Here is a 17,139-nt window from a genome sequence, read left to right as displayed (position 1 = left end):
GGAGCAAAGAGGACCTGAGCCATTGCATGGACAGGGAGGAGGTGAGGAGGAATAGACCCACTCTGAGCTGCTGGGCTCTTTCTGCTCCATCCCGCCTTGTGAAAATGGTACCTGCCCCTCCTCCTACCCAAAAACTTCTTTTGGCTCCTGAGGTGGGAGGGGAGAGAATCTCTTTCCTCCTTCCCCCGCTCTCCCTGTGTGTTCTTCCCCCAGAAGGTGGGGTCAGGAAGGCAGCCAATCAGAAGGGGTTTCCCCCCCTTGGCAGATCTGAAAATTGCTTGAAGGCTGCAGTTTCTTGCCTCGTGGTGCCACTGCTTGTAGCAAGGGCCAAAATCCCGTTATTCGCAGGAGTTGGCAGCACTGCCAGCAGTTATACCAACCGGCTCTGGCCCTCCCGGGTGTGTGAGTGCACCGGAGGCTGTATTCAATACACAGCAGCTGTAAGTGGCTCCCAGGCGCCAGCACTGCGTTGGAAACCACTCAGCTCAACAGGCAAAACTGGCACAGAGATGCTCTTGAATGCAGCCTTCAGCACCAGGTAGCAATTGTGCAGTCCTGCCTCAGACTAGGGTAGGCAAACACCAGCCTGCACTACCGCGAGGTGTCCCACTGCCATCTTCTGGAACGGAGTCCCCAGGGTCCTGAAATCAGGGAACTGAACGTGCAAAAATGCTTCCACTGCACTTGGTGCAGAATTATTTTCCAAGTGCAACTCATGTTTTTATGAACAAGGCTCCGGCTGCAGCCTGATGTGCTCACCTACCCTCTGCCCCCCAGATTACAGCTCCCAGATGGTCTCTAGCAAGCAGCAGAGAAGCTGAAAGTCCATTGGCAGGAACTCTTCAACAGGCATGGATAACCGTGTTAAGTTTTCAATTAGCAACAGCCAGGCCTCAGTTTACCTCCTGGCCTATGAAACTGCCACTGCCATAACCCCCTAATGCTGTGACACAGCAAATGCCTCAAATGGTAACTAAAGATTACATTTTCACTAACCCAACGCATAACTGCTCTGCAGACTACCTAGCAACCTTGAGACGTGCACATTTACAGCCAAAGTTCCCAGATGGCTACAGTATTCCCTCTCGTCTGCAGCAGAGACAAATTAAAGGGGTTGCTATGACTTATTCCCGCTTTCTTACCTACCTGCAGTAGTACCCCCTAGGGGTGAGAGGGTTCCCAAACAGTTCAGAGGATTGTCCTTGCTCTGGGGAGCTCCAATGCGGGAAAAGCAAATAATGAAGAGGACACATCACTGCTAGAGAGCGATCTGTACTGCACCCAAACAATATATGTTTTAATACAGCTAAATGTGAATGTACACATCTAGGAACAAGGACTGTCAGCTGTATGTACAGGATGGGGGACTCTATCCTGCGGAGCAGTGACTCTGAACAAGATTTGGGAGTTATGGAGGATAATCAGCTGAACATGAGCTCCCAGTGTGACGCTGTGGCCAAAAGGGCTAATGCCATCCTGGGAAACATGAACAAGGGAATCAAGTAGGAGCAGAGAGGTTATTTTATCTCTGTATTTTGCAGTGGTGCAACCATTGCTGGAATCCTGTGTCCAGTTCTGGTGCCCACAATTCAAGGGAGATGTTGATAAATTGGAGAGGGTTCAGAGAAGAGCCACAAGAATGATTAAAGGATTAGAAAACCTGCCTCCTAGTGATAGATGCAGGGAGCTCAATCTATTTAGCTTAACAAAGAGAAGGTTAAGGGGGGAGTTGTTTACAGTCTGTAAGTACATACATGGGGAACAAAGATTTAATAATGGGCTCTTCAATCTAGCAGAGACAGGTGTAACACCATCCAATGGCTGGAAGTTGAAGCTAAACAAATTCAGACTGGAAATAAGGTGTAAATTTTTAACAGTGAGAGTAATTAACCATTGGGACAATTTATAAGGGTCGTGGTTGATTCTCCATCAGTGACAATTTTAAAATCAAGACTGGATGTTTTTCCGGGGAGAGGGATAACTCAGTGGTTTGAGCATTGGCCTGCTACACCCAGGGTTGTGAGTACAATCCTTGAGGGGGCCATTTAGGGAGTTGGGGTAAAAATTGAGGAATGGTCCTGCTTTGAGCAAGGGGTTAGACTAGATGACTTTGTGAGATCCCTTCCAACCCTGATATTCTATGATTCTAAAGATCTACTCTAGGTATTATTTCAGGGCAGTTCTCTCTCTAGATGATCACAATTGTCCCTTCTGACATTGGAGCCTATGAATCTAAGCTAATAAATCTGTCATGTGGTCTTGTCCAGCAGCTCTAAATGGACAGCAACACACACTTGTTTAATGGACATTACTGCTCTTAAATTTCAGATTTTGTTAAACATGTTGTAGTATTGAACCGGTGACTAAAGGGTTAATAAGCAGATAATCTATATGAATGCACTAATGCTGAGGTTTTTCTATTGGGCAGCAGTGCTTGAGGCCAGAAAAAAAATGCAATCAGTGATCTAGTTTACCCTCTGTCTATATGTCCAGAGACAATGCTGATGAGGAATGCAGTTTGGGAACTCCTGAGAAAAGCAGATTGGTATCTTGACCATAGCTCTGTGAATATTTGATCTCAAAGTTTGTTGGCCATACTGGAAAATAACAATATTTGTTTTTGTTTTCTCAGCAAAATGAAAAACTGGAAAATATTTAATTTCAGGTCAACCAAAAAGTTTTAATCAATTTGAAACAAAACATTCTTATACTGCTCAATCTCTATATGTGTTTTCTCTTTCAGTCTGAGAACCTCTTCCCAGCTGAAAACAGCATCCACTCTGTTGCTATTAATACTTTGTATCCATAAATGCAATTATTACACTGTACTTCCATCCACAGGATCTCAAAGCACTTTACAAATGTAACTTAAAGAAGCTCAACATTTCAATGCACCAGTAGATTTAGCCCCATTTTATATGGGGGAGGGTAGCAAGCTAAAGTAGAAATTATGGCTCAAATTCTTATAAGTGGCCATTAATTTTCCTTCAATGATCAGGAGCTTTGTAATTCCACAGTTTACCTTGACAGCTTCATAGAACCATTGAATGAATGAACAGCTGGAAAATATAGCCTGGGTCACTAATATCCTTGTGTGCTTTAAATGTCCCGCACAATGGATCCTCCTTCAGGATAGAGACTCCGACGGCCTCACAGCACTCATTGCCAGGAAATCTTCCTCCCTAAATTTTCCTTTGCTCAATTTCATTCCATTGGTACCAGCTCTCCCCCCTTGGCACACACTAAACTCCTATCCACTGTTTGCCTTCTTCAACTTCTTGTATACAGGTCTCACAGCTTTCCTGAAGTGTCCTTAGATGCTGCCTAGTCAGTTCTCCGAATATCCCCGCCAATCCATCCCGTCAGCCATCTGCTCACATTGAATCCTTTTCCGTTTGTTGTTGGCTTCCTGGCATTAGGTTGATCAGGATATTAACACTGTATTCATCTGTGATCCTGCCACTGCCAAGGTGCTGTTAGAGCACGTTCCAGCATGCTCCAGCCATGTCCTTACACAAATTAGATTCCCTTCCACCCAGTCCCTGGCATGTAATTTACATCATCTTCCACATCACCTTCTGAACTTGGTCTTGGCCCTCATCCTAATCTGTAACCTTAATATTTTCCTAATGCAGTTTAACTGCCTCCCTCCCATCCTGCCTTGTGTCATCCTCCCACGAGGAGAGTCCCTGCCCATAGCTCTGTATGGTGACAGTTATCCCTCGACATGTGAGCTACGTTTGAGGAGCAAGCAGGGTGCGCAGCCCCTACTCCCTTGGCTAGGGGATGGGCAGAGAGAAGGAGCTGGCTTCTCCATCTCCCAGAGCCCTGCTTGGCAGGAAATGCCATCCCTACTTCCTGCTGCCTTTGGGGGAAGGGCACGCCATTCCAGAGAAGGCTGTAGGAGAGTGGAGGCTGATGTTGCCCTGCTGGGACACAGTAGGCCCAGAGCCTGAGTTCAGGCCAAAGGATGAGCCCAGGATGTGCGAGTCCTGAGCTGTCACTTAGGGACTGATGTTGGAGGAGCAGTAGGACTGGTCCTTTGCTGATGAGGGTATTGGAGTAATTCCTGGGTGAATTCCTGCCCCGCAAAGCTTGTAGGAGGCTCCTCTAGCCTGACAAAAGGAGGGAAATGAAGATTTCAGTAGGAACCTGACCACTGACTTCACTGAGAGTCGACCTGAGCACCTACAGAGAGGAGGCGCGTTGCACGTGGCTGACAATTTTTTGCATCTCCATGTGCCATTTCATGCAAATTGTTTAGCTAATTTGCATATAACAAACTGACTTTAAAAATGTTCTGTAGCTCTCATGCTAATGTAGCCTTGGTGCGGGAAGCCCTCTGTTTATCTACCTTGTGGCAGCAGGACGAGCGTCCCGTGCACATGCCCACCCACTGGCCTGCTTGCACGACTCAACCCTGAGCCTGGGGGGACATCCTCTAGCTGGAGGGCGAAATGTTTTGGTCAAATAGTTTATTCACCAAAAAATGCAGCTTTGAGATGACCAAAATAACTCACAAGTTCAGGCTGAATTTGGTGAATAGTTTCAGCTGAATAAAAAATGGAAAAAAAATATTTTGAAAAAATCTAAATGGCTCATTTCAGCATTTCCAAAACTATATTTTGTTTCAAAATTTAGCTAGATTTGTTTAGATTTTTTTTAAATGGTAGAAACTAAACACATTTTGTCATTGGGTTACACATCTATTTGTGAAGTAGCCCTAGAACATTGGCTGTCAGCATTCCCGGGTTCTGTTCCTGGCCCTGGCAGCAGAGTATGGTCTAGTGATTAGGGATGGCATAGCCAAGTGTAACAATGTCCATGTTTGAGTCATCTGTGGGTTTCATACCCAGGATCTCTGAATCTTAAAACCATGAACTTTACTATTTGAGCTGAAAGACCATGCATGTTAACATGGAGGCCATTACAAATTCATAATCACAAACCTCTGTATGTGGTCTAGCCAGAAGAGAGGAACAAAGTGCCACATTGTGCTAACATGGGTTAGATAAGCACGTAATTTAGCCCTTTTCATCTGAAAGGCAGTGTGGCAAAATAGACCAGACTTGGCTCGCTCTCATATGACAGACTTGCATTCTGTTCCCAGCTCTGCCTCCAGTGCCCTTGTCCAGCCCCTCAGTTATCTTATCTGTAAACTAAGTGAATGGTCGTTACCTCCCCCTATGACAGGAATTTGAATCCTGGGTTAATAAGAGTTGTGATGAACACACACATCATGAAGAACAGTAAGTAGGAATGACCAGGATTGAAATCCATAGGCTCTGGCTTGTGGCTCAGTACTACTAAATTTGCCCAAAATATATTTTTTGGGGATCCCAACACTATTTGTGAATTCAGATTGAATTTGGTGAATAGCTTAAGCTGAAAAAACCCAACTGTTTCAGAAGTAAGCATTTCAACTTTTCATTTAGAAACAACATTTCATTTCAAAATGTAGCCATATTTATTAAAAAAAACCCACCTGAAACACCTGACAATGAAATTATATGGAAAACTGACAAAAATTGTTTCCGCTCAAACAACATTTTGACAATCAAAAACAAAACAAAAAGTTGTTTTAAACTGGTTTTGTGTTTTGTTTTGTTCATTTTGTTTTCCATTTGGTGGGGTTTTGTTTTTTTATCCAAAACTAATTTTTTCCCCCCAGTTTTTTGTTTTGGGTGAGAAAACAATGAAAAGTTAAGTTTTAGTGGGAAATTTCTTTTTCAATTCAGGCCCCAAACAGAAAAATCAGTTATTCACTCAGATCTTCTCAGTACCCCTTCCCCTAGACTACCAGATATTGTATAGAGCAGGGCTGGTTGGTTGTGGCAATTTACCTGTTATGGGGGAATGCATGCCAAAAATGCAAAATGTGTGAGTGTCATGTGACACTTGGCAGGTCTTTTTGTGAGGCCACTAGCCAGCAATGCGGTAGGACAAGAGCGATGTGTATGTAATACTACTTCAGCATGTATTTCACCATCAACATGCTTCCTGAATATTTACTAATTAATCCTCACAGCCCTTCTTACCCCTCTGGGAAGTCCACATTAACATTCCTGTTGGGGAAACTGAGGCACAGCCAGATTACAGAGATGGTTGGTGGCAGGTGAGAGTGTAGAACTCTGGCCCTCTATAGACTGTACCACTCCATCCATGTGGAATGTACTAACCATCAATGCAATGACTGCACTGATGCCCCAATATTAATTATTGAGGCATCAACAAGGCCCCCCAAGTGTTCAGGCAGAGACAGAGTCTGCCCTGCACCAACAGACTATGGTGCTGCTTGTGCTGAGGTTCAGATTTTCAAATACGACTGTACACACGTGATTGGAAAGCATGGCTTCAATTATGCGCCTAATAAAAATGCCTGGCACTTTTCATCAGCAGAGTACAAAGGAGATCAGTGTCATTATCCCCATTTTACAGATGGGGAAACTGAGGCAAAGAACAGCCTAGCAACTTGCCCAGATCACCCAGCAGGATAGTGGCAGAGTCAGGAATTGACATTGGTCTCCTGCACCTAAGGCCAGTGCTGTTGGCAAATCAATCCTCATGCTTCTGGGCATGAGTTGATTGCTAGCTGATGGGTAGGAAGAAACTTCTCATTCTGGCATCATAGGTCTACTCCTCTGAAGCACTCAGCATGAACTCTGTCAGACCCAGGACACTGGACTAGATGGCCCATAGGCCTGTCCCTTCCAGCATGGCAATTAGCCTGTGTGCCCTCCTTGAATAGACGGGAGGAGGTGAAGTCTAACCCTACCATACTCAGCTGCACTCTCCAGGCTCTGCCTGATGCACGTAGTCACATATTCCTGGCTGGATTGGACCCTGGGCTGAGCCCTATTGGAGCTGAGCCTGGGGGCTCCTGAGACTATAAATGCTTTCTAAGGAGGTAGTGAGGGAAACAGCACAGCAGGGTCAAAGAGGCATGTGACACAGCTGCATTTGTGAGGAGGAACTTCTTCAGAGAAGGAAAGGAAAAGCAACCACGTGAGGAATGCAGTACAGCCCCAAGGGACAAGGTGCTGCTATTGTGCAGAGACGGCATCCACAGCCTCCTGCACTGGCTGGCCTAGCGACCACCCCGATTCCCGGCGGAGCAGAATGGGGGAGGGAGATTAATCTGCTCGGAGCTGAACAGTCTGGGGTTACACAGTCGCTCTTCTACCCCCTCCTGCAGACACTGCCATGACATGCCCCCGGCCCTCGATCTCACACAGCCGGTTCCCTCATTTCATTCTGGAGCCAGGCCTAGAGCTCTTCGGAAAACTGTCAGAACAATCAGCAAGACTTCTGGAAAGAAACAAAAATGTTCCATTTCTTTTCAAAATGTTTTGTGGACATTTTCCAGTTTCATGGCAGAAAATCCAGTTTTCGTTTCTTCCATCCTTAAAATGGAAAATTAAAAAAACTTCCAAACCTTTCGTTGAAAAGGTTTTTAAATCAAGGATTTGTTGGAAGACACTTTGGCTCTAGTCAAGTGCCAGCTTGACAGCCCAGGGCCAGCAGTGCTCCTCCACCAGCCTTGTGCAGTACACTGACACCCAGGGAAGGCCAAGCCTGCCTCGAAAGGAACCATCTCTCCCCCTGTGGTGTTTATCTTCCCAAACAGGGCATCACACATTAACTAAAATAATGAAACCAGACCCACGAAAGACTGTCTACCCCTCCTCCCCCCGGTTGTGTATGAAGAGCCTCAGTGTTCAGAGCGTTATCATAATCCCATCTCATGGTCAGGGTCTGACTTTCCTTCCAGTTCCTGACTTCACAAACCAGGCTTCTTCTCACGCTGGGCCTACCCAATTTAAGAGCTTGTCTACATGGCAAGTCAGAATCACCAGTACCCCAACTTGCAGTACACTGCCATCCCATGTTAACACTGGGTGTGCCATCCCATGATGCACTGCAGGACATTCCCTGATTGTAGCAGTGTCCACACAGGACATAACTGCACTGCAAGCTGGTGTGCTGTAGCTTCACCTGGCTGGCTGTATAGACATGGCCTTAGCCTGCATCTTGGGAAGCACTCCAGCCAGTGAAACCAGTGCTGTGAGGCTAATGCAATGACTTCTCTTCCCCACTCTGGTCAAGGAGCAGGCCAGATGGTGCCTGTGGATTTATACTGTAGCCCTGCATCTCTCTGGCAAGAGCACTGATGGGGACACCAAAACAGATGTAGGTTGAGCCCCCAACACCCTCTGCCCAGGTAGAGAATGGTTCCTGCCTTGAAATCTTTCTGCCTGTGATGGCAGTGGGAGAGTCTGGGTGTGATGATTTCCTGTGAGGTTTTGGAAACTTGGCCCCAGGTGGATAAGGAATATCTTGTTCCCAGCACCCAGCCCACCGTCATCCTGCCTCATCCTCCCAAAACAGTATTGGGACTGACTTCCTGATCCTGTGCGACTAGCTCGCTAAGATCGGATCAAAGAGAGTCACGGGCTCACTGGAGAGTGTCAGCTCTTCCAAAGTGGATTGAGAGGATTTCCTCTGGTCTGTGCCACCATCCCTTACATTCGCATGAACTCACTGTCTCTCCTCCATACACACACTTCCCGTGCCCACCTTCATGAACCAAAGCCCTCATCTCTCACCCACACCTTGCATGCCCATATTTTCACGCACAGACACTCAAAGGTGAAAGTGATTCCCCCAGCCAGATTGGCTGTGCCATTTCGAGGCTGTGACAGCCAACGACACATGGGGGTGCTGAGTAAGGCCCAGGTGAGAGTGCAGCTGTCAGCCTTCGGCAAGGACACTGGAATGGCTGGCTTGGGGATAAGGTCTGAAGCCAAGGCAGGTGAGCCGGTGTTTGGAAGTGCCCCAGCAGGCACCAGACCCAGATGCCAGCCCAGATGAGTGCCCCCGCCCTGGGCTATGTTAAGTACCCTTGGGCCCTGAGAGAGAGACTGAGAATGACTCTGTGACTTGGAGGGGTGGGGAATCCAAGATCAATGAACACTTACACATAGTGGAACAGCTTCAATAGGAGAGCTTGCGAGACACACACAACACACCCATGCAGATGGCTCTAGATGAAGGCTAGCTTCCCAAAGGTGGTGTCCCAGAGGGTAAACAATGAAAGAAACATTGGGCCAGAGTGAGTGAGCATGAGAATAGCTCTAGCTTGGCGATGTCTCTTTGTGGATCTAGCCCTAGATTTCCCATGCAATGGGCTTGAAGACAGTGGAGGGCCTCTGCTTTGATGAGTCCCAGGACAGAAATATTGAGGGCTGCAGTTCAGGAGTGAGGTGCGTTGAGGTGCGTTGATGGAGAAAGCAGCCAGTACTTCACATTTCTTCCACTAAAATAGCATGGGCCAGATTTAAACAACCATGTGTGCCCTTGTATGGGTGTGCAACTCTTGATGCACATAAACTTGGAGTTACATATGCACAAGCCTGTCACACATCAGCAAATCAAAATTAATACGTCTGTAAATTGGGCACATTCATTTCTGTTTGTGCCTGTCTGTAAATCTGGTCCTAATGTTATAAAATGTGTAATTCTGAAATAGAAAAAATAATTCTGGCTCATGAGCTTCGTTCTGCCAGAGACCTTCACTGACAGTTTCCCCTGCTCCTTCCAAATGTCACCTTCTCTGGAACCGCTTTAGTCCTCTCAGCTTGATGCCGTTTCCATCCTGACCTGGAAAGAGCAGGGCCTGAACTCATAGGTCTGATATTCATGCTCTTCACACATGTGCTTCTGCATTGCTCTTACATTTAGATACCTTGTCTTTCAGCAAGAGGCTCCAGCAGAGTCAGGCCCTATTGCATCAGGGACTGTACAAAACACACAGCGCCTGCCCCAAAGAGCTCGCGGTCTAACAGACAGGGGAGATGAAAGCGGGCACAGCGAGGGAATGTGTGTGTCCTAGACAACACAGCAGATCAGTGGCAAAACTGGGACTAACACTCAGGCCCACTGAATACCAATCCTTACACTGGAAAAGGCCCCCAGCCCTAAAATCCTATGGCTCTGCTTTCAGCTCATGGCAAGCCACTGCTTCTTCCACAGTAGAGCAGACATACAGGAAACAGGCCCAGATGCTGGGCTGGAAGCCAAGGCACAAGAAGAGCTGCCCACCAGAAGCCATTTGCCATATATACTAGAACCTGAATGAATCTATTGAGTTAGACAATGCCGTATGTATTCTTATAACCCAGAACATGCTACACTTTTTGTAACCAATTAACATGTGTGCAGACATGTCTCTTCTAGAACTCCTGTAACAACTCCCTTCCTATAACGGAAATGGAATAATTTCATTTCGTAGTCTTTTAAGTTCATTAATGAAGTTTCATTTAATAGTCTTTTAAGTCACTTGCTCATGTGTCTGCTTTGTGTGGTTTTATTTTGAGCCCCTCACGTTGCTCTTTGGCTTGGGAGATTTCTGTGCTGCTAGAGTCCAAGGCCAGAAGGGACCATTAGGATCATCTCGTCAGAGAAGTTCTGACAATTAGCTCTATAGCCAGCCCGTTCTTTGGCATTGCTTTTAACAAGGCACGAGGGTTGCGACAAAGTGAACTCATTTCATAGTTATTCCCACACAACCGCATGGTTTTATGGAAAATTGGTCTTGTCAAACAAACCTGATTTCATTCTCTGATAAGATTACAAGTTTGGTTGCTAAAGGTAACTGAGGAGATGTAATATAATTAGACTTTTGTAAGGCATCAGAGTTTGATTAAGAACTAGCCCTACACAATATCAGTAAAGCACATTTTAAGTGCATTAGGAACTGGCTAATTGACGGCACTCAAAATGTAGTTGTCCATGGGGAATCATCATCAAATGGGCCTAATATTATTCAACATTTTTACCAGTGACCTGGAAGTAAATATAAAAAAATCATGACTGATAAATATTGTGAATAATGCAAAGATTGGCTGAGCGAGTGGTAAATAATGGGGAGAACAGGGCAGTCACACAGACCTATCTCAGTTGCTTGGTTAGCTGGGCTCATTTAAACAAAATGCATTTTAATACAGCCAAATGCAAAGTTATAATCGAACAAAAGGAATGCAGGTCAGCCCTATAGATTGGTAGGCCTGTATCCCAGAACCCAGGGACTCTGAGAAGGACAGAGGGTTCACAGCAGACAAATAATTGAACATGAGCTCCCAGTGCAAGGCTGTGGGAAACACGGCTAATGCCATTCTCGGATGGATATACAGGAGGTGGTGAGCAGGAGTGGGGAGGTGATTTGTCCTTCCAAGGAGCTGCTACTCTGTATGGTGCTTGTGGTGGTGATGTCACCTCCAGGTTGATTTCAAGATAGGTCATTTTGAGAATTTGTCCCTTTGGCTATGGCTGGAACTGTCTATTGCATTGTATAGCACTGCATCATCTGCCACCTGCAAAAGCCTACCTTTCTCTCAATTCCGCTGAGATTGGAGGCACGAGGTGTTTCAATTATTTCAAAGTCTAGTTTGTGGTGCTTGCCCTTGCATGGACATGTCAGCGTGCCCCATCCCACGCCAGGCACTAATTGGCCGCTGTTGAATTTTAGCTGGGAGTTGCTTCAGCAGTTTGGGGAATTTATCTTGTACAATTTTGCAGTGATCAGTGCAGCTCATTATGGTGCAGGCAGAGCCCCTGTCTTAGCTGGGGGGCCTGGGTGATGCTAGAGGATTTAGTTGTGCAAACCACTTTTTCCCTTTGGTCTTCACAGCCCTACCACAGTGCGTGATGCCTCAGACAAACTCCTGTGCCATTGTCACTCCCCATCCAGTGTACGTTATAGGGCTGTTTCCATTGCTCTTTACAAAACGATTTATCTTCTTGCAATAAGCACTGGTGGCATCATGAACTGGACATTTGCCTTTTTCCTGTTTTTGTTGTCCCCATAATACAGGCTTTGTTTGCTCTTCCTTGCAGACCACTTCACTGTGCTTGCCTTTATTTTGTGTTTGGTGAATAGCTTCCTTTCTTTCTACTGCTTTCCAATTCCGTAGCTGTTCCTTTGCTTGCACTGCTGCAGTGGATATCAACATCTTGATCAAGTTCCAACTCTGACTGCTGCAACATATCCCACAGATACGTACGGCTTTTTTAATGAAAGCTGAGCTTTTCGTAACACCACAAGATCTTGTGAGACACACTAAAGCTGGCAACACTGTAAATCAGTCCACACGCTTTCTCTTCTGCCTTATGTTAGGAGCTGTGTGTTATGAGTTCCACACTGGACTCTATGCAGCATTCATAACAAGTACTATGTTATTGCATCTTCTAATGTATCAACTTTGCAACATCTTCCATAGGGTCAGTGGTGACCAGGCCTGGGGGTCACCCAAGGAAGTGGTTACAGGGACATTGTGTGCATGCAGTAGGTTAGCATCTCACTCATCCTGCACCAGCAGGTCAGCTCGTCCCTCCCAGAGCGACACTTTCTGACCCAGCGACACAGTGTGCCTGACAACAAGGGGCTCGGGGATGCCTGGAGCAGCCCTTTGTGCCCAGCACTGTCACCGGGACCAGGGATTATGGATGATTTCCAGCCTAGAAACATTGGGCTGTGGGGTGGAGTTGGGGGACAGAGCAGCCAGCAATACCTGGGGCTTCCCAACCACAGTGGGGAGAAACAGGGGCACCAGCCAGCCAGACCCGGACCCAAGAGTAGCACCCAGCAGTTAGACTCAGGGCTTGTAAAATGCTTGGGGTGGCTGGTGTGCATGGGGGGTGGCATGCAATAGGCCCAGCAGCTCCATCTGCAACAGCTCTTTGGTCTCTCATTGGCAGGAGAGGGCTTAGAACATGAGAAGCAGTAGAAAGAGGCCCTCTGACTGGTGAGTGAATATGGAGTATTAAACTGGCTCCTTGTCCCCCCCAGTCCAGCACTTGTGCTGCATGGCTTAGCCACATCTGTTCGTGGCACCCAGTGATGCAGTTAATGCACAGGATGGGAGTGGCTGGGGTTTACAGGGTGGCGTGCATTATCTGGGCGCTGCGTATGTAAGAATGGGGTGTTCGACATGTCCACCCAGTGCTTCTGGCCTCACACTCTGCCCAAGGCTGCAGAATCAGCTGTCAACTTTGGGGCTCTGCCCTGCCCGACTGTCAGCCCTAGTCTATGGTGCCTCTGTTCAAGGCTCGGCCCTGGTGGTGCCAAGCTACCAGAGCTGAGCACTTGTCAAAAGATGCTCCCTGATGCAGCAACAGCCTTGTGCTGTGAGCTCTGCCTGGGCCCTGAACACAGACCCTCATGGCTCTGCCATACCCTGCAACATCCTGCACCAGTGAGGCTAGGCCTGCAACAGCAAGGCAGCACTTGGGCAGGATTTGGGCATTCTGGGAAGTGCAAAAGGAGTATATATTGCTGCTGCCCGCTCCACATCTGGCTCTGACCAGCAGGAGAATATTGGTCTTCCCAGTGTCTCGGTGTGGATGCAGATTCCAGCAGTGGCAGTCAGGGTCCTTTTCCATGGCCCATGCCCAGCTAGAAGCATACTTGGAAAGACCCTGTCTCATTCATCTGCGTCACAAAAATTCAACCCACTGACCCCAGTTGTTCTCATCTCTAATCTCTTCCTGAGACCTGCAGCCCTTCAATTCCTGTTTAATCCATCCAACATCCACTGATGGTCACACATTTGATCCTTAGTAGGGCCAGCTGCTGCCCTCCTGCCAGAGGTGGATGCTTTGCAGTAGTGGGTGAAGTGATTGCTGCGTGCGCATTGGGATGACAGCTGCCCTCCCTCCCTATTCCCACCCATAAAATGATTCCAGACGGAGGCGTCTGCCTCACTCTGTACCTTTCCCTAAAGCGTTCCTCTCTACCCACTCCCCAACCCAAAAGGGAACAAGGGCAATGCTGATCCCCCAGGCCCGGAGCCTCCCTTCCCAATACGTAGAACCGATCTCAGGTGGGGGCTGCTCAACTGGGAGTTCTCCGGGAGGTCCAGCTCTGTTCGTGCAAACAGACAGATCCCATTGGGAAATCCCAGCTCGCTGGGTTGCTGACTGATTCAAATCAATGGGGCCAGGTTGTTAGCATGGAGTGAGGGCTCCTGGACCTATCCCAGCTCTGGCACAGATTTGTATTATTTGCATCCCAGCAGCACCTCAACCCCACCAGCCAAGCTCACAACCCACTTGCACTGGGCGCCTCATAAGACACGGTCTGTGGCAAAGCTCACTGTCAAACTGGGCAAGGTAGGGGTGGGGGGTCAGCCTCAGCCCAGGTCACATGGTGAAGCAATAGCAGAGCTGGGGAGGAGAGTGCTCAGCCAGCACCCTGGCCACAGAGCCAGGCTGCTTCTGCTAACACTTGTGACAGTGTGCGAGTGACTTCACCCTTCTCTGCTGTCCTGGCAATTCATTGCACCTGGCCCAGGTCAGCCTTGGGGGCTCCCAGCACTTCTCAGAGCAGGGCTATTACGCAGGACACCTGTCCTGCTTGCCTAGTTAACCCTGGCTGGACATTTGCTACCTCTCAAAAACGAAGTGAGTTTAATGAAAGTTTGGTGAGGCCCTGCAGAAGCTCTGCTTGGGCCAGGAGAGGGGAATTCCAGCTGGCTTTCTCCTGTGGTGGCACAAATTCACAAGTACCATTACATGTTCTGTGTTTCCCCTCCTAGGTCCCTCGCGTTAGGCCAGCAATACTCCTCGCTGGGGTCCCAGCCCATCCTGTGTGGCTCCATCCCCGGGCTGGTCCCCAAGCAGCTCCGCTTCTGCCGGAACTATATTGAAATCATGCCCAGCGTGGCCGAGGGGGTGAAGCTGGGGATCCAGGAATGTCAGCACCAGTTCCGAGGCCGGCGCTGGAACTGCACCACCATTGACGACAGCCTGGCCATCTTCGGGCCAGTCCTGGACAAAGGTAAGGAAACCACGCGGCCGCTCAGGTTGGGGCGGGGGATTCTTCCATTTAGCTGCATTCCAGGACCCTGCAGCGGCGCAAGCTGAGATCAGGGCCTGTCGTGCCGGGCACGGAACGGACACAGAGCGAGATAGGCCCTGCCCAAGGAGCTCACAGGGGTGGGAGGGGAGACAGAGGCACAGAGACGGGATGGGAAGTGCCCACGGTGACCCAGCCCCTGCATGGTGTGGCTGGGCTGGGTAGAGGGAAGGTCTGCTCATGACAGCAGCTCTCACCAGACAAGTCCCTGCTGCGAGGGAGTTTGCCCTGGTGAGAGATTGCAGCTAGGATCAGAAATCTCCCCCCCCCCGCCCCCGTCATGTGTGAGTCTCGGGGGCAGGGTGTCTTCAGCCTTGCCAAGAGACCAAGTGAACACGGTCCAGCTCTTCCCACCCAGACCCATGGCTCCCGTGTCGGCCCAGCCCTTGTCCGCAGGCACAACAGGACAGCGGGAGGCTCAGCTGGGCTTGGCCAAAGGCTTTGGCAGCAGCGCCCTGACCGTGCCCCACGGAGTGCACCACTCTCTGCGAACGCAGCTTTGGGGGCAGGAGGAGGAGGAACGCCTACACCCCCTCCTCACCCCCCAGGCCTGCAGACCTGGCCCGTGGGCTGGAGTGACAGCAAGGGGAAGCTGCAGCCTGGCCAGAGCCATGGGGGTCCTGCAGCGGCTGCCTTATTTTGCCCAGAGGTGCAGATCCTAGCACTATATGCCTCAGTCCCTCTGGTTTGGACTCCCAGTCCTGGCCTCCAGGGCAGGGTCTGCTTTAGCCACACACAGGTGCTGCCTGGTACTGCCCGCCAGAGCCCCTGGCCACAGCCCGCAAGGTCTGCATGGCCCCTTCGTGGAAGCTGCTTATTTAGTCTCCCCTCCCTGTTCCAAGACTCCATCGGGGCTGAGCTGGGCCCCCTTCAGGCCTCTGTTAATAGCAGGGATCTGAGGCACCCCCGTACCCACAACGACTAGAACCCCTCATCTGGTCGCTTCTGAGAAGACAATGGATCAAGGCATTGAAACAGAGGACTAAGGAGTCAGAGCTCCTGCAACCCATTCCCAGGTCTGCCACTGAGTTGTTGCATAGCCTTTGAATAAGTCATTGCCCCTTTGGTGCCTCAGTTTCCCCATCTGTGAAATGGGGACAGTTAATGCTTCCTGACCTCACAGGCTGGAAGGCATCAGTAATGTTGCTGAGGGAGGCTGATGCCTGTGCCAGGGAAGGCCAAAGGATTATTTGAAACAGCTAAGATGGTAGCTGGAGGGCAACCTCACCCATTGTCTCTGGGCCCCGGTCTTTGACACACCATGGGTCAGCCTTTCACAAAAGCTCAGCACCCCAGCATGGTCCCCAGCAGCTCTTCTGCCCAATGTGGAAACTTTGGCTGCTCTTCTCCCAGCCAACCCTTGCCAGGGGCTGGATTTTCTCCCGTCCCATCTGTGCACTCAGTGACCAAGGGTCCCACTTACCCCAGGAAGCCCCAGATCCCATGCTAGCAATGACAGGCAATGCCAGGCTGCTGGGAGCAGAAAGGGAACAATGGGGCCAGATGCAGTGGAAGGGAGCTGGAGTCAGGGCACCATGGCGTCCTGGTGCTTTTGGCTGAGTGGGGGGAAGCACAGAGCCCATGACACGAGCTATGAAAAGGCCAACAGCACCAAGATAACCCTGTGGCTTTTCTCAGCAATGCCACTCACAGTCATTTGCATCTAAACAGGGGTGTATAGGATGGGATCAGGGGGCCCGGGGCCATCTCAATATCAACTCAAGAGACTTAAGAGGAGAGGGAGAGAAAAGACAGAGGGAGAGAGCAAAATAAGCTTATACTGATGAGAAAGAGCTAAGCTTCCTCCCCTACTGTGAGGCAGGGTGAGTGATACGGCCCCAGCACTACAGTCGTTTCAAAGTGCTGCACCATTCACACGCCCTTTAGCCATTCTGATCTGGGGGTGGGGGATGGGGAGAGCCATCAATAGGCTTTCCCAGCTGGGCTGGCAGGATTGGACGGGGACGGCAGGCCGGGGACACTGTCCCGTTGCTACGCGGGGCTCTCAGGGAATGCCAGCTTTCTGTGCTGGGGGGACGTTGGACGGCGGAAACATTCCGCATTATGCTGGTAATACAGTGTGACACCGAGGGGAACAATGGCAAATTGAGTGGCCCAAGCAGGTAACGGGCCTGGCTGGGAGACAGTCGCAGTGGTGCACTGTCAAGCACTCGCTAATCCTCCCTCCCGGCCCCTCCCTGGTTCTGGGGAACTTCGCTTGCCTC

General features: G+C 49.2%; 1 protein-coding gene across 1 annotated transcript in view; it reads left to right on the top strand.

Annotated features, from left to right (window-relative positions):
• The window catches only part of WNT3 (Wnt family member 3), a 91,838-nt gene that overhangs the window by 54,018 nt on the left and 20,681 nt on the right, over positions 1-17,139 (top strand). Inside the window, exon 2 of the mRNA XM_038385492.2 lies at positions 14,595-14,836. Within this exon, the coding sequence (XP_038241420.1) occupies positions 14,595-14,836 (242 nt within the window). The remainder of the gene's footprint in view (positions 1-14,594; positions 14,837-17,139) is intronic.

This window comes from Dermochelys coriacea, chromosome 27 (assembly GCF_009764565.3).
Source record: "Dermochelys coriacea isolate rDerCor1 chromosome 27, rDerCor1.pri.v4, whole genome shotgun sequence".
Classification (NCBI taxonomy): domain Eukaryota; kingdom Metazoa; phylum Chordata; order Testudines; family Dermochelyidae; genus Dermochelys; species Dermochelys coriacea.
Note: the sequence above shows the minus strand (reverse complement) of the source record. Positions and strands in the feature narration are given on the sequence as shown.